We start from the raw sequence: 27,061 nt of genomic DNA on the forward strand, positions 1-27,061 counted from the left end.
AAAGGGCTAATTAATATAACAGCCTATCCCTTTGAAGGAAAAATCAAACAAATAAAAAACGAAAGCCTATAAAACGAAAAATTGAATCCTAAGACGCAAAAATCAAACACAACTATTATAAAAACTAAATTATATTAAGCAGCTCTTATAAAATTGATCTATAATATTTATGAGAAAAATATAAAACTTTTTTAAAAAAATACAAGAAATTGTATAATTTACTCTAAATTAATTTAATTTATGGGTTGGATAAATTCAAACTTGGATGTAAGGGGCATGCTTACTATCCTAATTAACTGGCCTAACCGATGTCAGCGAAATAAAGTAAATTAAGGATACACTAAATCGATTGGTTTTACTACTAAACCTTCAGAAAATATACATTTTTTAATCAAATTTAAAAAGAGATATAAACGAATTTAAATTTGTGGTTGACACAACCTTATGCTCAGGCTTCATTCAACTAATTTAAATTTTTGATTGATGCAACCATTTATTTTTTTGGTTTACATTCATAGATCATCTTTATAAAAAATTAGACAAATCGAAAACCGATTCAACGTCCAATTGTGCTATACAAAATCAATGAACACAGTGCTTCAAGAAAGTACTATAATTTCACTAATTCAATTGAGTGGTCGAATGAAATCGGATTCAAGTGATATTTTGTACAGAATATCTTGAAATAAATATCTACAAAATAGAAGTGGAAGGAACATTATCTCGGACGTAGGATTTTTTCTGCAATCTTTTCCCAGGATTTGAGAGTTTTATCTTGGTAGTCGGTTTTGTATAATGCAACGCTAGCTATTGGGAAGCTCAAGTCAGTAATGCTCTCATCCAGAATACTCACTTTCTCTTGAGCTCTTTTCCTCTCTTCTTCTGTCAGATTTCCATAAAGGAGGGCCAAGTGCGGCAAATCACCTGCAAAGGGAGACATGAAAATAATTATTAGGGTTTCAGTTATGTAACAAGAAGAATACTAGTATTTCTTTTATGCTTCAGTAAAACTAGTAAGAAGAAAAGTAATATTTGGTGTGAATTCAAAGAGACCGAGATCAACATCAGAAAGATCCTCATTGCTTGTTAAATTGATCTTAAATTTTGAACTGGTAATAAACAAACGACAAATTAAAACCAAAACCTCAGCTCCCAACTGTTTATTCTTTTTAGCAACATTCCAAGTAGAAAGTATGTATGAAGATTATATTTACTTAATAATGAGGAAAAAACTTACGACTGTACATGTCGAAATGTCTGCAGCAGTAATCTAATATCTCATACATCTGAGAAAATATGCAATAAATATGTTAGTAAAATATCAATGAGGGGAGTTTTTTTATTTTCTACAAACTGAATAAAAATAAAATATCAACAAAACAAACTGAATAAAATAAATAAAATGAAGGAAAGAACAAGAGATAGGACCTTCTTGCAATAGGGTTGCTGAAAGAGGATGCAAACACACTGGTAATAGGACCTCCTGGTAATCACAGCTTCAACTTTAGGAACATACCCTTGGATAGGATCCTGTAAGGCTTCAAACTTGTTGAGCACGTCATCGGGCGACATACGGATGGACCCCGTAAGTGTAATGTGGGGCTCGATCTCGGTCCACCGAACTCGGCCCGAAGGCATTCCATCAGCTTCTTGATCCTACAGGACACATCATCCGTTGGGATGGCCCACAACGAATACGTTTGTCTTTCGTCCTTACTCTCCAACTCCGCCAGCGTATCTTCCATGGTGAACTATTAAAACACCTTAGTCTCTAGAGAAAGAGCAGATATCAAGAGATTGAGAAGAGGGAGAGATGGATGTGGAAATGTATTTCGTTTTTATTGGGAAGGGATGCTGAGGAGATTGTGATGACGAGATTAGTGGATTATGGTTGGTTACTATAATTTCTCTGCTTTGTTTGTGGTGTGTGGCTTTATTTTCTCTGGAAAATAAGTAAATTAATGCATTAACTTCTGTAAATAGAGTTGCTAATTCCAAACTATAGTAATTTCTTATTATAGTCTTCTTTGGGTAACAAGTTAAAAGGAAGTTTCACTAAAACATCCAAAATGGGAGCTGAAATTATAAAAAAACCCAACACCCAAAACACTTTATAAACACACCCAAAACCCATCATTACACACACTCAAAACCCATTTATAAACACACCCAAAAAATATACAATTGTTGATTTTGTGGTTGATTTTCGGTGTGTTTCTATGTTTAAATAATATTTGGGTTTTTTTATAAATACATGTCTAAGATGGGGTTTATTTATAAATTTGTAAAGTTAAAATCAGTATATCGATAGTGCTAGTAATTTTTTTTCCTTTCCCATTTCTGCCAGTTAAAGCGAAAAACAATCCGACCAACTCTTCAAAAAGCTTGTTATTTTCCCATTTTTTGCATCATCTAATGCAAAAGGGTACTTGGTTCTTGACTTTTTAATAGCCATTTGGTTCTTAAATTGTTACATGAACAGATTGCATTTAAAAACATGATTTATTTACAAATTATTTTGCGATATAGGAGAACAGGCCACCTTTTTTATTGTAGATAAGTCACTGAAAAATTGCAGATAAATTCTCTGATCTGTTTACTGTAAAACAGGAGGTGAAAACACACTAATCAGCAAAAAACTAGACATTATTGTTTTAGATAACGGGTTTTTGGATTTAGCAACGGCCGGCAGCAGTTTACAGACCCTTCGCGATGATATATATCCATCGGTGATTTATTCCTCCACTAACTGCTGCAAAAAGCCCAAGTGTCTCTTTTAGCGACAGCTTTCATCTCCCTGTGGTGCCTAATTGACCCCATTGATTGTATGGTAAGGCTGCTTTACCCACAAAGTCCTTCAACGGCACTGCTTCCCCAAATTGGGATTGTTGAAACTCAAAATAAGGTTCAATAATCAATCCCCATGGCATTCGGCGGCCAAACTGCATGGGAAAACATTGTCGTGAGAGATAGGGAACACCAGGATTGTAAAATGATATATATAGGCAAGAGCATATGCTAATCTTATGAGCCCTCTCCATTTGAAAACTATCAAGAGAGGAGCCAAAATTCCACCATGTTATGAGCTTACTACGGTTCAATATATTATCACTTTTCTTTCCAAGGATCAAATTATCAAAGGTTCACCTTAAATTCCATCATGGTATATATGCCACACACGTCTGTCTAATTAAAAAGTAAGTTGATGTTCTATGTTGTAAAATTGAACTGACAGAATTTCTGATAGTCTTACCTATATCTACACAATCCGTATGATGCTACTAAGAGAATCATAAGTTGGAAAGGAAAAATAACATTTACCTGGGAAACACAGAGCCAGCCCATGAGTTTCGAGCTTCCTATATTAAAAACTGGGATTTACGAACACTTAAAATCATGCATGAGCACCCGAGATTCCTGAAAGTCAAAGATAGACATACATGAATCTATGTTGTACTTATGAAAGAGTAGAATAGAAAAGAAAGAGGATCCAACAAAGGGAACTTTTGTAATGGCACAAACCTACCACCAGCCCCTATCATCCCACAAGTACAAACAAAACCAGCTGTTTTCTTGTTTATCACCTTAATTCCCAAAGAGTATTACTTTACGGTTGAAGTACTAGACATTTCAACAACTCTGTAATTGAACAGAAAACACAGTGGTAATACCAACCTATAGTAATTCCTTATTAGAGTATTCTTTGGGTAAGAAAAGTTACATAAGCATATTAATAGTGCTGATTCACTCACAAACTTTTAAAGCAATATATGAATAAAGATCTAGACAAAAATTTCCATGGTTGAAATCTAAATAGAATTGATTCAGCTTAAGTCCAAAATTGAGACCTCAATTTATGTCAGTCAACAAAAGAACACAAAAAACATATCAAAACAAGTAGTAACCACAAGAAGAGAAAGCATCACCGTGGAAGATTATCACAAAGCAGAAGATAGTGGTGACGATCATTGCCAAGAAGTTTATCTTCGACGATGATGTTTTATCAGATTTCATTTTCTTCAATGCATTCATCCTTTCTCTCCTTGCACGCCGCAACCTTGAACGCTTTGAAATTTCTTTGACGAACTCTATATCGGCGGCATGTAATGATGGACCTGTAGGAGGCCGAGGTGGCTTGGGATGCTTTTTAGGGATCTTTTTCTGTTTCTCGACTGTCCTCTTCTCCATTCTTCCTTCTGCCATTTGCCCCATACTACTAGCTAACATATCCATATTCTGACCAATACTTGATACATTATTGCCTGCACTTAGCCCATCACTAGCTGCTATTGATCCATCAACATACAAGTACCCACTCCTTGCCCTAGCCATTGTTTTCCTGGAACATTTACCATCTGAACCTGACCCTTGATTTCCATCTTCTTCACTGGTGCTTTCAGTCTCACCACTTTCCAAGTCAAAATCCAGATCACTTTCCCTAGAACCTAGATGATCCATTACATGCCTAACCTCGGACTTGCCCTCTAAGCCTCCAAGATCTCAAAGGTATAAACATTCGATTCAAACACAAAACAACCTATACAATATTCTCAGCTAAGTCAGCTAACCCATTTCTAAGATCACGTGACATCTCAAACACAATTCAAGGGTTTATGGCCATTAAGCAAGAAACCATCTTTTCCTACTAATATGAACAAGTCATACGTAAAAACTATAAGATTTGCTTCTGCATCTAACTAACCAGTACTTATCCCAAACAGTAAAAATGGTACGACCTTGTCATCAATATAACCTCAAATAAAGTGTCCATTTGTTCTCATTTCTTCTTCCTGGAATTTAACACAAAAACAGCCAAAATATAAAAAATAAAAAAACGAAAATACTAGAATAGTTACGAACAGATTCCGCTAAAAAAATTCAGTTCGAAAAAAGTTAAGCATACAAAATTACGTTTACAATAACTTCCATGATTTGCTTGGCACCCGAGAAAATGTAAGAAAACAGGGGCAATTATAGAAATTGGACGCAAATTTTCTCATTGTAAAAGTGAGGCATGATAAGATATAGGACTAGATTGGTTTGCCTAGTATTGTGATCCCATTTCGCCCAATTAAAAAGAACAACAATTCGAGAACTATAACCTTCAAAAAGCGAGGTATTTTCTTGTCTTGTCTATCATTTTCTCAGGAACCAAACAGAAGCAAAATTTGAAAAACTTATGATTGGCATCACAAAGGAATCAACGCACGTACCTTAGACAGAAGAGAGAACGTTTGTTGAGGGAAGGATAGAGACCAATTCCGAGAGCCAAACCAGCTGAGCTTAATTGGGGGGCATTTCGCAAATATGAAACAAAACTAGGCTTATCTCTCAATGTCATAGCAATACCCGTATAGACGACATACCGTTTGATATATCCTCGCGACACGTCATTTTTTCTTTATTTTGTAATTGTTTTGTTTTTGGTCGAAAAAGATTTTATAATTGTTTAACCCTCAATTAGAGATGAAACTTTTTCCTTTTTTTTCCCTTACAATTTTGGCGCAAAGGACAAAAAAGGAGGCAAAGGGGGCACAATTGGAGTTTTATATATATATAAAATATTTCTATTTATAATTGTTTATCCAATGTTACTTTTTATGCGATTTATTAAATTATTGATGTCCATGAATGATGCTATTTGTATTATATTTATTGATCACATTGCCTGATTATTCGTGGATCTCATATATATTATATTAGCAGGTTCCAATTCTGTTACAAAAGTGTCATTAGAAAAGTGAATTCAGACACAATTTGAGGAAATAAGGAACATTTTGAGCAAAAACAAAATCCATAACAACCACAAAACAGAAAGAAATAAGAAATAATACATTTAAAAAAATGGCATAAAAACCACAAAACAGAAAGAAAGAAAAAACAAGAAACACACTGCTTTTCTTACACCACCTATCAGAAGCCGTCCGAGTGCACTTCCAGAAACATCTTCTGGTGTTGGGTAATGATCAAGCAACGACATTCGGCACAAAGAACCAGCATTAGGGGATAGCCATTTAAAGTAGTCTTAAGACAAAGTCCCATAATACGCCTTTGCAACGACGTCATTTGTTCAGATACCTTGTCCTCTATAAAATGAGCATTGCAGGACGCAACACGTACCTCCACTTTAACGCCATGAACTTCAACTTCGTATGGACGCATTTTTGACAGGAAACTGAAAGGGATCATTTTGAAACGAAACAAGATGAGCCAACAAGAAGATGTCCAAAATATATATAGGCTGAGTTTGGTTAACTTTATACTTGTATATTGGGCAGTGGAAAAATCAAAAGACCTTCCACGTTCTCATTGTATTGATGGTCAATGTTCTCACACACCCCAAAGAGACACTGGTTGTATATTGTGATGGTGAAGTTATGAGGTTAATGAACATCTTCATTTTTTGTCAATGAGCTTTTTGGTAATTGATGTTAATTAACTGCAATAGGCCATTGTGACGGTCACGAGGGAATGAGGAAGACAAAAAAAGTGGAAGAACAGTGAGGGATTTGTGATGATACGAATGATTGATGAGAGTGGTGCTATTCCATTCCATCATTCGTAAACATCATGAATTGCACACTTGATCTCCTCCTTATTTGAAAAAACTTGGCAGCCAATTACAATTAGGTTTCAGTTTCAAAGAAGGCCCAACTACAGTTCCTCTCCTATACCTAGTGGAGTGGCTGGCTTAGACCAACGTCACATCTCAAATCTGCCAATTTGCACATTTCAAGTTTCAGTTTCTTGAGAAATCTAACTTGCAATAAGCATAGTGGTGGTGTTGGTGGTCAACGAACAGGGGGGGAAATAGAACAAGAAACAAATCTGAGAAGCGAGCGACATTTTGAGCAAAAACAAAATCAGAACCAACATGAATTGCAAAAAAATCTAACCAAAACGAACATGGGTTGAACTAAAGAGCAACTAAGCCATCAAAGCAAAAGGCATAGAAACACATAAAATCACAGGCCATCGAATTTAGAGCATGCCCAAGAGCTTGATCGCCACAAGATAGGAAGCATACGCACGCATCATGAATTGCATACTTAATGTCTTCCTCAGAAAAAAATTGGGCACAAAAAATTTCGGCATCCGATTTAGAAGAAGCCCCTCTCAGTGGCTTAAGATCAAGACCAGTTTCTTCTGCTAAGTCATAGAGTTGTTTGTTTTCGAGACTTGGTTTCTTCAGTATCATAGCCGCCAAATAACCCAATTCTACTTTTGCCTTGAATACCATATCTGTCAATCCACGAGTAAGAGAAAAGCAACTAGAACAGGACACAGGCCTACCCACAAAACAGATGCTCTGATTAGAAAGAAGTTGGCCGAGTGCACCTCCAGAAACATGTTTTGGGGTTGGGTAAGAACGCCACAAACTTAAAAGATTTGGGATGATCAGGCAACGACCTTCAGCACAAAGAAGCAGCATTTGGGGATAGCTGTGTACAATCTTAAGATCAAGTCCCATAACACTTTGCAGCGACGACCTTAATTCAGATAATTTTTCGTCAATCAAACGAGCATAGGACACAGCACTACCTTCACTTCAACACCATGAACTTCAACTTCGTAAGGACGCATTTTTGACAGGAAACTGTAAGGATCATTTTGAGACGAAACAAAAATAGATTTAGGAATGAGTAAGCATGGACGTTCATATATGTATATATAGGCTGAGTTAGGTTAATTTATTTAGGTATTGGACTGTGGAAAATTAAAAGTGGTTCGACGTTGTAATTGTATTGATTATTGTGAAAACATTATATCCGTAAAGGCAATACTCAGTATTTTTCTAATTCTTTTTAAAGAAATGGTATAGCCGATCGGCTATACTCGCGTTTTTTTAATTTTTTTAAAGAAATAGTATAGCCGTTCGGCTATACTAGGTATTTTTCAAATTTTTTAAAAGAAATAGTATAGCCGAGTGCTGCACTCGGTTTCTTTTAAAAAAGAAATAGTACAGCCGCACGGCTATACGTGTTTTTTTAATTTTTTAAAGAAATAGTATAGCTACCGCGCAGCTATACTCGGTTTTTAATTTTTGCAATAGTACAGTCGTGCGGCTGTACTCGATATTTCCCAAATTTTTTTGTATAGCCGGCCGGCTATACGGGGTTTTTAATATATATTTTTAAAAGAAATAGTATAGCCGAGTGCTGCACTCGGTTTTTTTTAAAAAAGAAATAGTACAGCCGCACGGCTATACGTGTTTTTTTAATTTTTTAAAGAAATAGTATAGCTACCGCGCAGCTATACTCGGTTTTTAATTTTTTGCAATAGTACAGCCGTGCGGCTGTAATCGATATTTCCCAAATTTTTTTGTATAGCCGGCCGGCTATACGGGGTTTTTAATATATATTTTTAAAAGAAATAGTATAGCCGGCCGGCTATTCGTGGTATTTTTCAAATTTTTTTTAAAGAATAGTATGGGCTTGCAACTATACTCCTATATATATATATATATCCTCTTTTTCTTTTATATTTTTTAGCCGATTTTTGTTTTGTCAATAAGATTAGTTTATAGCATTATCCATTACTATTAGGCCATTACCCGAGTCTCTATTGTCCCTTTTTTATTTTTTACTTTTCTAGAGTTATTACACGTATTAATTTAGCACTTTTACATTTAATACCTTATTTTATACGTACTTACTTATTTTTCAATAATACATCCATGCTTTGTATACGTCTTAAAGAGTTTGTAAAATTCACCTTTTTTTTTATAAAAAAAAGGACAATACTCCTATTGAACATGTACATACATATTTTTCATGTTTAATACATTTATTTTTTTACACAGTTTTCAATAATACACAAATTCTCACATATTATTAAATTCAAATAATATATATTAAAAAATTTAAATGAATTATATTAAAATAATATATATTGACCGAACTTTTAAGTTGTAATTTGCTAAAATTTTCCCAAATAAAACACGTAGGTATTTTATTCATATGGCCGTGCAGCTATTCCAAATTAATATCTATAAAGTATAAACTAATGCAACTTCAAAAGAAAAAAAAAAAGAAAAGAGGAAAGTCCTTTTCTTATTTTTTTTAATTATTAAATAGTATAGCCGACTGGCTATACCATTTACATACAAAATACATTCATCAAACCAAATGGCACAAAAACGTAATATCCTTGGCCTTTAAATTTAAAGCATAACCAAGAGCTTGTTCCCAACAATATGTGGGAAGCATAAAAATCACAAATTGCATAAACATATTTAAACCATAACTGGAACATAAACATAGCCTTAGACCCTTGGGGTACATATAGAGAACCAACTATGCTGAATCTAAAGCATGCCTACAAGCTTGTACCCAACAAGATAGGAAGCATAAAAATTATGAATTGCATACTTAACGTCTTCCTCGGGGAAAAAAAAAAAATGGGCACAGAAAATATCAGCATCCAAGTCAGGAGAAGCCCTGCTCAGTGGCTTAAGATCAAGACCAACTTCACCTGCCAATTCATAGAGATCTAACTTTCGGAGACTCAGTTTCCTCAATATCGTAGCTGCCAAATCTGTGTGACGAATTGGGATCATCAAGCAACCACTTCCAACACAGAGAATCAACAATTTGGCACGGCCAGATTTAGTCTTAACATCAAGTCCCACAACAGGACTTTGATAGGATATGGATATGGAAAGGCATCATGCTGAAATACTATATTACAAGTTAATTCTAGAAAATAAAATAGAGAGGAAGGCACAAGCAAATTCAAGAAGAGTGTTCAAATATATAGGCTGAGTTTCGTGAATATTGTTATTGGAGAATTCAATTGCATCAAAGTAGTACATGGTATGTAGACGAATGTGTTGGGTTAATCACATAGATTTTGGTGATTATGATCCAGGTGATGCTAATTGAAGACCTCTTCTCGATATGTACATAGGGATGTCGAAACTCAAGTCATTAATTTGGAAGAAAAAAAAAACATTATATTGATCAATCTCATATCTTGTATTTATCTTCCAACCTAAAAAAGTTACTTACATTAGTATGTATCGATCTTAATGAGTTTACCTATTCAGCCAACTTAGTTCATGTGTTCTTAATTTGGCCAATTTAGTCCACGTGTTTGTATCCACTAATTAATGTAAGAGAATTTATCAAACAACTATTAAATGAGGCATTTACATTGCACACAAGAGAACACAAATGTAATTATCAATTATTGGTCAATGGATACAAACTTAGAGACTAAATTAGCCAAATTGAAGACATCGATATAAGATTGGAACTCTTACTAATCATCAATAAAATTCTTTATTGGAGAAGCTCCAATATGAACTAGGTCATCCACTCATATTATCACATAGACATGTTATATACGTGTCCATTGACTTGATACTAATGCTCGCCATTTAAAAAAAAGGTAATAATGTACATCAAATTTGTTCCTGAAACAGGGCTTTGCAGTGGCGAATTTCTCAGTTGTTCTGATCAATCAAAGTACCATTATCCACCACCCTAACCTTTAAACTTCAATATTTCCTAAGTGTCCAATTTAAACAGAAATTGTGAGAGCTATCGTTCTGGGATAAATTATGCCAAGTACGTAACTCAAGCATGATGAAGATGTTTGTATATTTGCTGATCAGTTTGGCGAGTTTATTGCGATTTAAGGGTTTCTTTTGTAAATAGTATGAACCCTGATCAGCAGCATGCTTGATCTTGATGAGAGGTCAGCTTGTCAGTCTTCTTGTCTTCTAGCATGAACCCTAAACAATCAAACAAATCCTTTAAGCTGGAAATTGCAGTATAAACAAAATATTATATGTATAAAAAAAGGTCAATGGTTGCAAACTAGTGAACGTTATAGAATAAATCCACCCGAAAAAAGAAAGACAAAAGAAAAAACAAAGGCTTTGAAAAACGGTTTTGAAAGCCCTTTTTCTTTTCTAGGTAAAGATTCAAGTCACTTTTTTTCTTTTTCTTTTTTTTCTTTTTAAAAAACGAAAGTTTATCTTTACCTTGATTCTACAACAAGTTACATAACCAAAAATTGAAATTAAAAAATAATAATAATTGGTTAATACTTATAATTGTTTTGGAGGTGCAATTGGGTTTTAACCAAATTTGGTTAAACTTACAATAGGCCCAGCCCCTTTTTCACACCAAAACAAACCCTCGCACCATAAGAACAGAAAGTCCCACACAAGCCGAGACCCTAGCTTGGCTCAAAATTAGGGTTCTTCTCTCATGGAACGTCAAAAGCGCAAGTTCGTGGCTGCTGCAAGTTGTGAAGGTGAAGGAGGCCGCCGAAGGAGAATGACAGACAGATTTAGCAATCTTCCTGACCAAATCGCCCACGTCATTCTTTCGTTCCTTACCATGGCTGACCTTGCTCGACTCAGTTATGTGTCCAAATGTTGGAGAGAACTTTGTCTTTCATCTCCGGTTTTCAATTTCAATGAATATAACTGCATAGGGGATGCCGACATGTGTGATAGCAAGCTGAGGTTGTTGAATATTCTGGAAAGGTTCCTTTCGCTTCGTGCGGATCATAAGATACAGCGCTTCCGTTTTGATTGGCATCTTCCCCCTCCAATGAAGAACCAAAGCTCATCATCATCATCATCATGCGGCTGTCGTGATGTCTACTATCGTGTGATGTCGTGCGTTCAGAAGGTGGTGAGATGTAACGTTGAACAGCTTGAGCTTAATCTCCTTGGACTAGGTGAACCCAATCTGAATTTTCCGTCTTCCATCTTTCTTTGTGAATCTTTGAAGTCTCTGTCGGTCTACACAAACCGTGCGATTCTTAGAGCCCCCTCCTCCTCCTCATCTTTTTCCTCTAATCTCAAAGACTTGCAGTTGTTGAATGTTGTTATAGCAGATGATGAGGGGTTTTTCAAATGGATCTCATGTTCTTGCAAATGCATCCGGAAATTAGGTCTTGACCATACTTATATGATTAAAAATCTCAATATTGAAAGCTCTTCTTTGGAGAGGTTAAGTCTTTCTTATCCCCAACCTGATCTCGACACACTTAACATCTCCTGTGAAAATCTTCAACTGTTAAGTATCTCCTTATGTCCTGATTCACCCTGCATGACATCATTGAATATTTTTGCACCAAATCTTAAAAAGTTGTGGTGGGAAGGGAATTTGATGAATCATCCAAATCTCAGAAAGTTTCAAAGTTTAGAATCTGCTGAGGTTTGTTTTGATTCCGTAGGCAAAGTTTCTCTTGAAAAAACACAAAAGTTCAAAAGTACTTTGATAGAATTGAAGACTAGAGTAGATGACTTTGAACCCTTATCTGAAGTCTTTCACGGTTTAAGAATCAATGAAGTTCTTATTCTAAATGAAGCGGCCATTAAGGTATAGTAAAAAGAACCTGATCGAGAATTTACTTATTTTGAATTATTATTTATGTGAAGTTTAAATTGACAAAGATGATAGAGATTTTCCCTATACAACTTTGCAGGTTATGTTCAAGCTGGAAGGGTCGATGCCAGTTTCATTCAACAATGTTCAAAGTTTGCGTATGAATATTGGGTGTGTAACTGACGAGATAGTCCCTTCAATGGTCTCGGTTCTTAGAGGAATGCCTTACTTGCGTATCTTATACATAAAGCGTTGCCCACCTTTTCATGAACTTGAATCTAATGTAAGTTGGAGTTTGTCTTGCTTTTTGCTTCTCTCCCACACATGTAACAAAACCCAAAAAAGATTGCTCTCTCTCTCTCTCTCTCTCTCTCTCTCTCTCTCTCTCTCCTTTTGAGTATAATGCATGTCCTTTTCTTTATATTTAGTTTTAATACTTTCCCTTTTTTCTATTTTTGGAATTAATCTTCGACTTATCCGGTTTTTGATTTCATGTCTTTCCAGAAATGCGGATTTGATATAGGATACTGGAAACTGCAAAACCTTGCATTTATTAATCGACTTGAATTCTTCACCATAGAGATTTTAGAGTGGTACAATGTAGTTGAATTAGCAAGGTACGTACTCGAGTGTGCTCAGAAATTGAAGAAAGGTGTCATAATTTGTTCAGCTCAAAATTTGGAGGAAGTTAAGCGGAAATTAGAGAAATGCAAAATGATTTCCACGGCTGCAATTGTCTTTAAGGAAAGACCCAAAAGTGAACGAAGACTGCTCTTTTAATTGTTTTGCAGAAGTTATAAGTTTATGTTTTAGTACCGAAACGTTATTGTGAAGTTTGGTAGAACCACTAATGGGGACAACTCGTTTAGACTTAGCATTATTGGGTTCATTGGTTTGTACTGCCATGGAAGAAAGAGCTTCTTTTTTTTGCTCTCTCTCTCTCTCTCTCTCTCTCTCTCTCTCTCTCTCTTGTTTTGTTCTTTTTCCCTGCATCTGTAAAACGATCAGCCGCCACTCAAAGTGGAGCCTCTTCAACTTGGTGCTTTGATCCGTATTGTTTGATGTGCATTGAAGCATGAAAGGCTGCAATGGCCTTAACTTGCATATAGCAAATTGACTAATTGTTAGATGTGCATTGATAAGATGCTAATTGACATTATTGACTAATTGTACAACAAAGGAAGGAAACATTACAATAATGATCTGTAGCTGAAAACGTAATGCTTCCTTGACACAAAACTAATTTCCTGAAATGCAATTTTGGCACGTCCAACTCTGTTTTCAGTTACCAATTAATAAGGGCTAAAGCTAATACATAACGAGCTACTCAAATCAGCTTGGACACACTAAATTCACATTCTCCCTGCCCATTTTCTCTCTTGCACACATTTTAGTGCGAGTTTTTTTTATTTCACCGTAAAATGCCAATTATATATGTCGAAGCTCTACTCACTTGAATCTTGGTTTCTTGGTTTACTAATTTGCTTATCATGTTATTGGGAAAGAAAATAGATAATGTTGTTTAAATCAGCAGCGGTTTCTATCTTTTTAACTCAGCAGAAATTAGACAATATTCGTTTAGATGACGATTATCTATCTTTTACGTCCGTTTTAAATCTGTTGCAGCGGTTTCTTCTCCAAAAAAAATTTGGGAAAGGGTGTAGCCGCGCGGCTATACTATCTTAAAATAGCCCACGGCTATACTATATATAATATTAAAAAAAGACAGCCTAGCGCCAAGGCGCCACGTGTCAAAGACGTAAAGCCGCGCGGCTATACCCGGGTGAAAAATTCACTTGACCTGCTCCAGTAACTAGGCTAATCGACCCAGCCCAAATATTTTGAACAAGGCGCGGTTAGAATCATTCAGACGTCCGTCCCACATGAAGCCGTTTCTACAGCTAAGCATTATTGTGAGAATGAGTGCTACAATTCACAAATACGACAGGGTCAGAAAAACATCAAAATTAATTTCATGCATCTGTGTGTACAGAACAGTATATCAGCAAAAACAGAGAAGATACCATAATAGACTGTAAGCACTTTCAGCTCATCTTAAGACTCCAAAAAACATAAGACACGAGGCCCTCAGAAACAAAACGGCTCATGAAATCAAAATAATTACTGGATATGAAGAATTTTACTTTAAAAAGAAAAAAGAAAGAGTAAGGCAAAACTAGAATCCTGAAACACCAGACCAAAACTAGAGAGTCTAGAAAGGAGTAGGATTCTTAGTATAAAATCCTATGTCCCAACATTTCATACAAATATAAACCTGATTCAAGTTTCCCTGACAGACTCTAGAACCTTTCTTCTAAACTATGGAACCATCACCGTGTATCTTCCATTTTCCGAAACTAGAAATTAGAGTTTGAAATACAACTCAGTTATAGAAGACCAAAGAATTACATCAAACAGGGGAAAGCTTTCTAAAACAATAAATTAAGATACCAATATCACAGTGACTTGAAGCAAAATATTAATCAGAACCTAAAGAGCACTCACAGGATAACATGATGCTCAAGTACATACGTATAGCAAACCATTCATCCAACATTTTTGAAACTCCATTAACAAAATTGATAAAGGTGACACAATATTGAAAATCAAACCAGTTTTTATTTATTTAATTTTTTGTATATTTATTTTTATGGTGTAAAAGATCAAACTGTTTGGTTTCTTTCCAAAGAGTCTCAGATTTTTTTTATTTAGCAGAAGAGTTTAGGATAATTGCTTTGGCTTAATGAAATTTGCAGCCTGTCTGATCATGCAGTAGAGCCCTGTCATGCAAAACATAGGCTAGCCAAGGATATACGTGAGGTGGTTTCGTCATATTTGAAAATAATTGTAGAGGTAGAGCTATAATACTGAAGTTATTTTTGTTGTACAAAGTTGTTCTGCTTTGTGACTAAGCAAGGGAAATAGTGTGATTTTATATAGGTGGAATGGAAGGTGGAAGCCATATATACAAGCAAGTACTAATTTCCCTGATCCCTTTTGTCAGTTGTGGCCATATAGCTTTGTCTGAGAGGATATGTTCTTGCTATGTGCTTATAGATTGGTTTGGGATACATAATTGTGGTCATAGTTAGATCTATCTAATATTATTATTTTAACCGTACGTACCTTTCCCTAACCAATGACCAGAAGCAAACCATTTTGATCCTAATCGTAATATGGAATTTGTGATTCCATCTGAATAATTATTTGTTTATTTGTTTCGTTTTCTTCATGTATGTTCTGTGTTTTCAACTTTTGAAACTTTACCTAGTTATATGTTCTTACAAAATCTGAATTCAGTCCCCGTCAGCCGAAGAGGTTATGCTAATCTTTTATTTTGCTTTTGTTTTTTTATCAAGTCATCCCACACTTTCTTTTCTATTTTTTTCTGTCTTCTTTCTCTGGATAAACCCATAACTTATTACTAGTCTACATGCTCAACAACTTTGTTCACCATTTTTGAAAATGATTTTGAAAAAAATATTGAGTTTGGACCTTCACTCTCAGTAGTAGTGTAGTAGTATGTGTGTATATTGCACCATTCTAAATGAGTTATATTGCTCACACACATCACCTACTAAGATATAACCTCGTGGACAAAGCCATGAGAATTGTTTGAGTGTTCAGATTTCTAAGCATTGCAACCATTACTACCATTAGCTTATGCAATGGAAATTATTTGGGTGTGCCTTGTGAACAAAATGAGAGACAAGCACTTCTAATGTTCAAGCAAGATCTTAAGGATCCTTCAAATAGGCTTTTATCTTGGGTTGGTAAGGGAGATTGTTGCAATTGGACTGGAGTTGTTTGCGACAATTTAACCGGTCATGTCCGTGAGCTGCACCTTGGATATTATTATTCAGATGAGTATCTGAATTGCAGTTTGTATCAAGAAAACTCTTTGGGTGGCAAGGTAAATACTTCTCTACTAAATTTAAAGCATCTGAGCTACATGGATCTAAGCAACAATGATTTTGGACGAATACAGATTCCTAGCTTCTTAGATTCCTAGAAGAAGCAAGCATTTCTGAAAATCATTTTAATCGAACTCTTCCAAAAACTACACCAACTCAAAATGGCTAACGGTGGCTTATGTAAAGAGTATAGCGGTCGGCTATACTATATATATAAATAAAAAATATATATAAAAATAATAAAATATATATATATATATATACAGGGAAAGCTTCATTGAGGATCCCTTAAATAAGCTTATTTGAGGACACTCTTTGTAGGCCCCACTCATATTTGAAAATAATTGTAGAGGTAGAGGGATTGTATTTCACTAATCCAAACCGTCTATTTTGTAGATACTCATTCAAAGATCATCTCTACAAAAAATCACTTGAATCCAATATCATTTGACCACTAAATTGAGTTATTGAAATTTTAGTACTTTCTTGAAGCACCGTGTTCATTGATTTTGTAAGACACAATTGGATGTCGAAATGGTTTCAGATTTGTCTAATTTTTTGTAAGGATGATCTATGAATGAAGACCTAAAAAATGGATGGTTTGGATCATTGGGAAAAAATTGTAGGATACCCGAAAGGCGCCCTCAAATAAAATTATTTGAGGATCCTCAATAGAATGATATATATATATATATATATATATATAAGACGCCAAGTAAAGCGGGAGGCTATACGCTTTTAAAAATATATATCTATCTCCAGAGTATAGCCAATATACGCTTTTAATAACAAAATATCCAGTATAGCCGAGCGGCTATCGATTTATAAAAAGCCACCTGCGACTGAGCCCATTCGCCACGTGTCAAATTTGTATAGCCGAGCGGCTATACTATTTTTTATAATAAAAACCATAGTATAGCTGTGCAGCTATACTCTATTTATATTATAAAAAGAGACCCGCCTGTTGCCTGTCGCCTAGAGCCCATTTCGCCACGTGTCAAAAATAGTATACCCGCCCGACTATACTAATTTTTATAGTATACCCGAGCGGCTATACTCTATTTATCATTAAAAAAAACCTCGAGTTGGAAAAGGTTTGATGACGGTCTGGCGAGCAACCAATCCTGATGGGTTTTGCTAACTTGTGTATCGCGAAAACCAGTAACTCGGAACAAAATATTGCAACAAAAAAAATGTGATTTAGTCTGTATTGCTTGCAGATATGTGAGAAAGTCTTTTGGGATGATCATCTTACAGGTCGATCTGAGTGGTTACCTTTAGAAAGTTGTCTGACATTTGTTGCCTTCACAGAGACGAGTACGAAATAAGGTACAAGAAAAGAGGAAACAGTTCGTCAAAAGAAGAGAGGTAAGTGAAAAAATTGTTCTTGCAAATATATGGTTTAAGTTAGCAGATTGAGCAACATTCATTTTGCTTTTGGATGCAAGGTGGAATCTAACAATGAGAATCAGACTCTGGCAAGCAAAGAAAAATGTGAACTTGCTTTGGAAGGAGCAGATTCCCAAGAACACTTGGATAAGATCGCAATGCTTGTGGATGATGAAGAGCTGGAGCTGAGAGAATTACAAGGAAGCCCAAATGCACTAGGGTTCTCTGATCATTTTACTACTAATGGAGATCATGCCTGTTCACTTTGCAAAGGTTGGTTTGAGGGAAGAACAGAACAAATTTTCCACCTATAAATGCTTGGAATAATTCATTTGTGTTTGCTAATACTACCTAATGGTCTCTCATTACTCTTTACCAATCTTATTCGTCGACGCTCTCATTGCATAGAATGAAGTCATAGGTTGTTCTTGCAAAGATGTTATGCAAACTATGATATACTCGAGAAAAACATATATCAAGTACTATAGATAGATGGAATCTACTTGGAATCTATTGGGGCAGACGCAGGATATCCTAAGTGTGAGTGCCAAGTTTGTGCAGAAACTCTAGAACCTATGGAAGCCGCCAATGCCTGAATTGATGAAGGGGGTCGAAACTGCAATGGATATAAGCCATTCTCACATCTCCCTTGGAAAAGCGTCCTCTGGGTTTTGAGGTCCTTGATGAGAAAAAAAGTAGGATAAATTAGAAAATAGCAATGGTTATCAACAATGAAACGGTGAATAGATAACAAATTGGATGAAGCATTAGGACAACGCAAGACATTTTTAAGAGAGAAATTTGTAGATGCCATGACAATTTTAGTATTCCCAGTATGAGTTATGCGTAAATCAAAGTCAGTACCTATACCGCCAACCTGTTCATTACCAACATATTCCTGAGCATTATTGAGATTACCAGTTTCTTGTGTGATATGTGCATTGGCACCTGTGTCAACGAGCCAAGCATTTGAGGCAGATCGATTTGCAGTGTTAGACTGGGTGGCCATTACAGAGAGACGGCCTGCTGGAATTCGGCCCTCATATGCAGTATTCATCCTGTTAAAGCAGTCCAAAGCTTGATGGCCAGGTTTGTTGCAAATCTGGCAAATAGAACGAACAGGGACTGAAGAAGAAGACTCCCCTAGAGAATTGAAAGATCATTGATTGGGAAAGTTGGACCGAAATTGATCACGCCCAGGAGTAGCAGCAGAATTTCTATTGGATGAAAAACCACGACCGGAAGAAAAACCACAGCCACGATTGCCACGGCCACGTGAAGCAGCAAAGGCAGTAACTCTTGTGTTCATATTAGGAATAGGCTGTGACTGCTCCCCCAAACGTCGTTCAGCACTCAGTAGAAGAGCCTCCAAGGCTTCATAAGTGATTGGAGTAGAACAGGCTTGGGCAGCACTGACTGTGACTTCAAATGCAGCCCCAACATTATTCATAATGATGGAGACAAGATCACCATCTGTGAGAGGACTTCATGCAAGAGCCAAATTATCAGAAATCGAATTGATTTTGTCCAAAAAATCAGAAATGGACATATCTCCCTTAGTAGTACGCAGCAACTCATTTCGCAAGGTAAAATCAGATTTTGTGAGGTGGACACATAGCGACGCTCCAACGAATGCCAAGTCTGGCGAGAAGTGGGGGAAAGAGTGACAGTAGCCAATACTGCCGGACTCAATGAGTTGTTGATCCAACTGAGAATGGTCCGATCTTGTTGCACCCAATTGAGATAAGCAGAGTTCAGTTGAGAAGTATTTGTGGCTGGGGAATGCTTGGGTGGACATGGCACCGAGCCATCAACATAGCCAAAAAGGTCACGGCTGCGAAGAATGGGAGATATTTGAGCCAACCAAAGTGAATAGTTGGTTCTGTCGAGTTTAATGGTAACAATAGTGGAAACTGCAAGTGGAGCAGCATGGGTGGGTGTGAGAGAATTGTTCGTTGTGGGTGTGGCAGAAACGTTGGTTGGAGATGATGGTGGGTTTGCGTCATTGGTAGGAGCAGCACCTGAGTTGTTGGTAGCCATGAGAACATAAAAAAAAAAAAAAATTAAGGTGTCGTTAGACTAGAGGCTCTGATACCATGTAAAGACTTTGAAATAGGGTGAAAAGCTTACTCAACCAATATGGCTGCAGCTGTGTATTTATATTGATTGTATTGATAAGTACAGGTTTGAAAAACAGAAAGCTGTTCCTACAAATCAGGATTTCAGCCATTAAGTGATAAAATTCTATACAATACAAAGCTCCTCATTCAAAAGAACCAGAGGATAAAGAACTATAATTCAAATTCAAAACCCCAGTATCCTTATCCACATCAGACCTTGGTCTAACACTTCCTCCCCAGCTTATTGACTCAAAATTAGGGTTCTTCCTCTCATGGAATGTCAAAAGCACAAGTTAGTGGCTACTGCAAGATGTGAAGGCGAAGGACCTTGCAAAGGGAGACTGATAGACAGACTCAGCCATCTTCCTGACCACATCGCCCATCGCATTCTTTCGTTCCTTTCTATGCATGACCTTGCTCGACTGAGTTATGTGTCTAAATGTTGCAGAGAACTTTGTCTTTCATCTTCGTTTCTGAATTTCAGTAAAGATGACTACGTGGAGGTTGCCGACGCGTGTGGCAGGAAGCAGAGGTTGTTGAATTCTCTGGAAAGGTTCTTTTTGCTTCGTGGGAATAATAAGATACATCGCTTACATTTTGATTGGCGTGCTCACTCTAAAAACCACAAGAACCAAAGCTCATCATCATCATCTTCACCATGCGTCTGTCCTGATGTCTACGTTCGTGTAATTTCGTGGGTAGACAAGGCGGTGAGGTGTAACCTTGAAGAGCTTAAGCTTAATCTCCATCATATAAGTGAACCCAATCTGATTTTGAGAGGTATTTTTAAAACACCCTCGTGGTTTCTCTCTAATCTCAAATACTTGGAGTTGTTGCATGTTGTTATAGAAGATGATGAGGGGTTTTTCAAATGGATCTCATGTTCTTGCAAATGCATCCAGATTTTACGTCTTGCATATCCTCATGGGATAAAAAATCTTAACATCGAAAGCTCGTCTTTGGAGATTTTTAATCTTTATCAGCCCCGTCATGGTCTTGACACATATCACTAGAGGTGGCATTTTAGACCGAAAAACTGAAAAACCGCAAAAACCAACCGACTATTTACCGCAATGAAACTGCAATCACGATAAACCGAACCGCATTTGCGGTATGAAGAACCGAACCGCATTTGCGGTTGCGGTTGCGGTATTTGATTTTCAAAACTTGCGGTATTCGATATCTTGGACAACAGGGATCCAAGAGATTTGTGGTCACTCACTGTTAGATGTAAATTCAACGGTTCACTCACTCTTGCACTCCTTTTAAAAAACTTTTTGAACCATTAGATTAATATTCAATGGTGGGTGACCACAATCTCTTGGACTCCTATGGTCCAAGAGATCGGGACTGCCGCAAAGTATAGCCAATCTATGTTGTTTTATTTTATCTTCTTATAATAAAATGTACTAAACTATGTTGTTTTATTTGTAGATAGCATTGGTGCTCAAACAACACAACTGGAGTTCTTCAAATCCACTCACCACCAACACTTGAGTTTATAACATTAGTGCATTACATTTTTCTTTTAGTTTGTAACTTTAATTAACTTTGAATTGGATTTTTCCTTTTAATTGTAACTTTAATTCATTTTGCTTTGCATTTTCCTTTTGATTTGTAACTTTAAAGGATTTGGAATTTGAATGCTTGATAAGTTTAACTTTAATTGGAATGCTTGGAATTGTAACTTTAATTTTCTTTAGGTTGTGAATGCTTAGAAGTTGAGGAGATTGTGAATTTATATATGCTTGAGAAGTTGAGGTTGTATATTTATTTATTGGGAGACTTCGGAAGAAACCAAAGGAGAGAGAAATTTTTTAAAAGAAGCCAAAATGGACAAAATTGCCCTTATTTATTTTTGAATTTCTTAATGAATCCTTTACATTTACATGTATTTGGTTTGAAAGTTGAGAAGTTTTTCTGTCTTTTTTGAAAAAGCTTTGGTTTTTTCCAAAAGTGAAAATTTTTGTGTGGCTAAAACCTAAATTTACTCTTATGTATTTAGGTTATGAATTTATATTTTTATGAATGCTTGAGAACTTGCGGTTTTAAACCGCAAAAAGTGGTCAGTTTGCGGTTCAAAAATCACCATACCGCAAATAGTCGGTCAGTTACGGTTTGGGTAAAAATTCGCAGATTACCGAACTGCAATCACCCCTACATATCACATCTCTTGTGAAAATCTTCAACAGTTAAGTATCTCGTTGAGAACGGATTCATCTAGCATCACATCATTGAATATTTTTGCTCCAAATCTTAAAACTTTGTCTGGACCGGGAATTTGACGAGCCACCAAAATCTCGGAAAGTTTCGAAGTTTAGAATATGCTATGAGTAAATTTGATTCCGTAGGCACAGTTTATCTCGGAAAAACTCTAAATTTCAAATATACTTGATAATTCTGGGGCCTAGAGCTGGAGTAGATGACTTTGACCCTTTATGTGAAGTCTTTCGCAGTTACGCTCTCACTCTAAAGGAATCTGTCATTAAGGTATAGTAGAAAGAACCTGAGAGAATTTACTTATTTTTAATTATTATTTATCTGAAGTTTAAATTGAGAAACATGATAGAGATTTTGCCTACACAACATTGCAGGTTATGTTCAAGCTGGAAGGGTCCATGCCAGTTTCATTCGAGAATGTTCGTCGTTTGTGTATAGATATTGGGAGCATATAAGTGACGATGTAGTCCCTCCAATGGTCTCTCTTTTTAGGAGGATGCCTAACTTGTATGACTTAGACATAAGATGTCGCCAATGTTTTCATGACCCTACATCATATGTAAGTTGAAGTTTGTGTTACTATTTGCTTCTCTCTCAAACCTCTATACAAAACCCCCCCAAAAAAAAAGCTCTCTCTCTTGATTTCTAGAATTGGGGTAATATTCTCTAGGCATTTGAGTATAATGCATGCCTTTTGTGAGAATGTGAAGGTGAAAAATGTCTCACATTGGAAAACTAACAAACCTTGAAAGGTATAAGGAGTTGGGCTACTCCCCCAATTTCCAATTGGTTATGGGGTGGAACCTCAACTTCCTTCACCTTTTAATTATATTTAGTTTTAATCTTTTTCCTTTTTTGTTTGCTTTTGGAATTAATCTTCATGACTGATCAGATTTTTGATCTACTGTCTTTTCAGAAACATGGATTTTTACACTGGAAACTGCACAAACCTGCATTTATTAATCAACTGAAGAGCTTGACCACAGAGCTTTTAGATGAGTTCAATGAAGTTGAATTTGCAAGGTATATACTCGAGTGTGCTCAGAAATTGACGAAATTTGTCATAATTTGTTCACCTCAAAATTTGGCAGAAGTTAAGAGGAAGTTAGAGAAATTCAAGATGATTTCCAAGGCTGCAATTTTCTTTAAGGAAGACCGGAAAAGTGAACAAAGACAACTCTTTGATACCATTCCATAAGTGTTTATGTTTTAGTATCGAAATAACCATTCGGACTACTTGTTTAAATCTCTTAGCATTATTTGGTTCGTTGGTTTGTACTGTCATTGGAGAAAGACCTTATTTTTCCCTGCATCTGTAAAATAAATTTTTCTTCCCCCTTAGCTGGACAATAATGCTGACCTCCACTCGAAGTGGAAGCCTCTTCGACTTGGTCCCTTGATGGTTTATTGCATATTCTCAATTCTGATATTTTTTATCGATCATAGAAGCAGCATCGACCACACAAACCACCACTTTGACACCAAAAGGTTAGTATTGTTGGAGAAGAATCAGTATGGAACTCTAATAAATGTATGATAACAGAATTTAAATACAACTTAAATGATTCCAATAGAATTATAATATGAATCAAACTGTAAATTAACAAAATTATACAGCAAATATAAAATAAGCAAGGGAAGTAAACTGACTGCCCACATACATAATTACACACCTACATTCGTGCTTGTAGTTCTTCAGGCGTCTGTCCCCAAGATACAACTATCAATAAGTCAAAATTCGGGCACTTGGATTTTGAAATCTGGCGAACTGTATTTGTTATTTCTCTCTCAAATAGTGAGTGATTATTCAGTGCCTATTACTGTAATATTAGGATTGGCTATTTAAAGACGTCTAGATAACCTTTCATGAGCAATTGCAACTATTGGAAAAAGATAGGTTTAATTTGATTTTCGAATTTTAAAAAGGACATCTAGATAACCTTTCATGAGAAGGTGCTATACTATTTATTAAATAAAAATATAACACAAGCGTGAGCGCAAGTCAATAAACTAATTTATCTTCATAACAAAAAAAAAAAAAAAAAACTGATTGACGTGCACACGAGTGCATGCCAAAAGGTTAGTATGCAATAAATAGAAATATTGATTGAATATAAGTTCATATGTATAAAGAATGTTAATTTCCTTGAATTTTTCATAAATCAAATACAAGAGCACTGAGATCATTATCAACTCCTCTTAGTTTTTAGGTTAATTTCTTCGTCGCTAGAAAGCTCATTGTATTGGAGTCCCAAACAATCCAGGTGACTTGGATGATTTGAAGTCCCTCTTCTTTATTAGGTGATTTACTATTCTACCAAAAAGGAATCAAACTGGTTATAATTGTTTTGGAGGTGCAATTCGGTTTGAATAATACTAGTTTTATCACATTTTTATATCATATGATGTGGCAACTGATATGTACATAACACATCAGCTAATTAACGTGATTAACACTTTTTTTTCTTTATTAAAATATACTTCATTGATTTAATTGATGTAGCATATGATATGGATATGTTACATCATGTAATATGAAAATGTGAGATACCAAACCCTCGTACCATTATAACAGAAAGTCCCCAGCTTATTGACTCAAAATTAGGGTTCTTCCTCTCATGGAACGTCAAAACTACAAGTTAGTGGCTACTGCAAGATGTGAAGGCGAAGGACCTTGCAGAGGGAGACTGATAGACAGACTCAGCCATCTTCCTGACCACATCGCCCATCGCATTCTTTCGTTCCTTTCTATGCATGACCTTGCTCGACTGAGTTATGTGTCTAAATGTTGCAGAGAACTTTGTCTTTCATCTCCGTTTCTGAATTTTAGTAAAGATGACTGCGTGGATGCTGCCGACGCGTGTGGCAGGAAGCAGAGGTTGTTGAATTCTCTGGAAAGGTTCTTTTTGCTTCGTGGGGATAATAAGATACAGCGCTTACATTTTGATTGGCGTGCTCACTCTGAAAACCAGAAGAACCAAAGCTCATCTTCACCATGCGTCTGTCCTGATGTCTACGTTCGTGTAATTTCGTGGGTAGACAAGGCGGTGAGGTGTAACCTTGAAGAGCTTAAGCTTAATCTCCATCATATAGGTGAACCCAATCTGATTTTTCCTTCTTTTCTCTTTCTTTGTGGATCTTTGAAGTCTCTATGCGTACACATGAAAGGTATTCTTAAAACACCCTCGTCGATCTCTAATCTCAAATACTTGGAGTTGTTGCATGTTGTTATAGAAGATGATGAGGGGTTTTTCAAATGGATCTCATGTTCTTGCAAATGCATCCAGATTTTACGTCTTGCATATCCTCGTGGGATAAAAAATCTTAACATCGAAAGCTCTTCTTTGGAGATTTTTAATCTTTATCAGCCCCGTCATGGTCTTGACACATATCACATCTCTTGCGAAAATCTTCAACAGTTAAGTATCTCCTTGAAAACGGATTCATCTAGCATCACATCATTGAATATTTTTGCTCCAAATCTTAAAACGTTGTGCTGGACCGGGAATTTGACGAGTCACCCAAATCTCGGAAAGTTTCGAAGTTTAGAATATGCTATGATTAAATTTGATTCCGTAGGCACAGTTTATCTCGGAAAAACTCTAAATTTCAAATATACTTCGATAATTCTGGGGCCTAGAGCTGGAGTAGATGACTTTGACCCTTCATGTGAAGTCTTTCGCAGTTACGCTCTCACTCTAAATGAATCTCTCATTAAGGTATAGTAGAAAGAACCTGAGAGAATTTACTTATTTTTAATTATTATTTATCTGAAGTATAAATTGAGAAACATGATAGAGATTTTGCCTACACAACATTGCAGGTTATGTTCAAGCTGGAAGGGTCCATGCCAGTTTCATTCGAGAATGTTCGTCGTTTGTGTATAGATATTGGGAGCATAAGTGACGATGTAGTCCCTTCAATGGTCTCTCTTTTTAGGAGGATGCCTAACTTGTATGACTTAGACATAAGACGTCGCCAACGTTTTCATGACCCTACATCATATGTAAGTTGAAGTTTGTGTTACTATTTGCTTCTCTCTCAAACCTCTATACAAAACCCCCCCAAAAAAAAAGCTCTCTCTCATGATTTCTAGAATTGGTGTAATATTCTCTAGGCATTTTAGTATAATGCATGCCTTTTGTGAGAATGTGAAGGTGAAAAATGTCTGACATTGGAAAACTAACAAACCTTGAAAGGACTTATAAGGAGTTTTTATTGGTTATGGGGTGGAACCTCAACTTCCTTCACCTTTTAATTATATTTAGTTTTAATCTTTTTCCTTTTTTGTTTGCTTTTGGAATTAATCTTCATGACTGATCAGGTTTTTGATTTACTGTCTTTCCAGAGACATGGATTTTTATACTGGAAACTGCACAAACCTGCATTTATTAATCAACTGGAGAGCTTGACCACAGAGCTTTTAGATGAGTTCAATGAAGTTGAATTTGCAAGGTATATACTCGAGTGTGCTCAGAAATTGACGAAATTTGTCATAATTTGTTCACCTCAAAATTTGGAGGAAGTTAAGAGGAAGTTAGAGAAATTCAAGATGATTTCCAAGGCTGCAATTTTCTTTAAGGAAGACCGGAAAAGTGAACAAAGACAACTCTTTGATGCCATTCCATAAGTGTTTATGTTTTAGTATCGAAATAACCATTTGGACTACTTGTTTAGATGTCTTAGCATTATTTGGTTCATTGGTTTGTACTGTCATTGGAGAAAGACCTTATTTTTCCCTGCATCTGTAAAATAAATTTTTCTTCCCCCTTAGCTGGACAATAATGCTGACCTCCACTCGAAGTGGAAGACTCTTCGACTTGGTCCTTTGATATGGTTTATTGCATATTCTCAATTCTGATATTTTTTGATCGATTATAGCAGCAGCATCGACCACACTAACCACCACTTTGACACCAATCCAAGTTCCTTGTATAAAGACAAGAATGTCAAAAATTGGCACATTATGCTTCAATACAAACATTTAGATTATTGTCAACTCCTCTAAACATGGATGCAAACCATTTTCAACATTGTCCTCTTCTTCATGCAATGGCCACAGACATAA

The 27,061-nt window shown here is 36.0% G+C and overlaps 3 protein-coding genes and 1 pseudogene across 9 annotated transcripts; 2 read left to right on the forward strand and 2 right to left on the reverse strand.

The window, feature by feature from the left end:
- Positions 1–637: 637 nt before the first annotated feature.
- LOC103344267 (cyclic phosphodiesterase-like) lies at positions 638–1,922 on the reverse strand (annotated as a pseudogene). The gene is made up of 3 exons (XR_016122536.1): positions 1,429–1,922; positions 1,238–1,286; positions 638–924 (listed from the first exon to the last, which is right to left on the reverse strand). The product of XR_016122536.1 is annotated as a cyclic phosphodiesterase-like (transcript).
- A 604-nt stretch (positions 1,923–2,526) lies between these two features.
- On the reverse strand, positions 2,527–5,336 carry LOC148921172 (uncharacterized). 6 transcript variants are annotated; one of them, XM_089044089.1, is made up of 5 exons: positions 5,214–5,336; positions 3,927–4,790; positions 3,527–3,639; positions 3,322–3,417; positions 2,527–2,942 (listed from the first exon to the last, which is right to left on the reverse strand). In XM_089044089.1, the coding sequence occupies exons 2-3, from the start codon at positions 4,456–4,458 to the stop codon at positions 3,608–3,610; spliced, it is 564 nt and encodes a 187-aa protein (XP_088900215.1). In that variant the 5' UTR covers positions 4,459–4,790; positions 5,214–5,336; the 3' UTR covers positions 2,527–2,942; positions 3,322–3,417; positions 3,527–3,607. The 6 variants fall into 6 exon arrangements, with proteins under 6 accessions (XP_088900215.1, XP_088900214.1, XP_088900216.1 ...); XM_089044088.1 differs by having other exon boundaries at positions 3,523–3,639; XM_089044090.1 differs by lacking the exon at positions 3,527–3,639.
- Positions 5,337–11,235: 5,899 nt separating this feature from the next.
- Positions 11,236–13,227, forward strand: LOC107880533 (putative F-box/FBD/LRR-repeat protein At4g03220). Its single transcript, XM_089043902.1, has 3 exons — positions 11,236–12,344; positions 12,451–12,633; positions 12,855–13,227. Exons 1-3 carry the CDS (start codon positions 11,289–11,291, stop codon positions 13,128–13,130), a joined length of 1,515 nt encoding a protein of 504 aa, XP_088900028.1. The 5' UTR covers positions 11,236–11,288; the 3' UTR covers positions 13,131–13,227.
- An 11,381-nt stretch (positions 13,228–24,608) lies between these two features.
- On the forward strand, positions 24,609–26,778 carry LOC148921173 (putative F-box/FBD/LRR-repeat protein At4g03220). Its single transcript, XM_089043836.1, has 3 exons — positions 24,609–25,712; positions 25,817–25,999; positions 26,342–26,778. The coding sequence occupies exons 1-3, from the start codon at positions 24,612–24,614 to the stop codon at positions 26,621–26,623; spliced, it is 1,566 nt and encodes a 521-aa protein (XP_088899962.1). The 5' UTR covers positions 24,609–24,611; the 3' UTR covers positions 26,624–26,778.
- The last annotated feature ends 283 nt before the right edge of the window (positions 26,779–27,061 follow it).

Source organism: Prunus mume, linkage group LG1 (genome assembly GCF_029339155.1).
Source record: "Prunus mume cultivar Tortuosa linkage group LG1, ASM2933915v1, whole genome shotgun sequence".
In the NCBI taxonomy this organism is placed as follows: Eukaryota; Viridiplantae; Streptophyta; class Magnoliopsida; order Rosales; family Rosaceae; genus Prunus; species Prunus mume.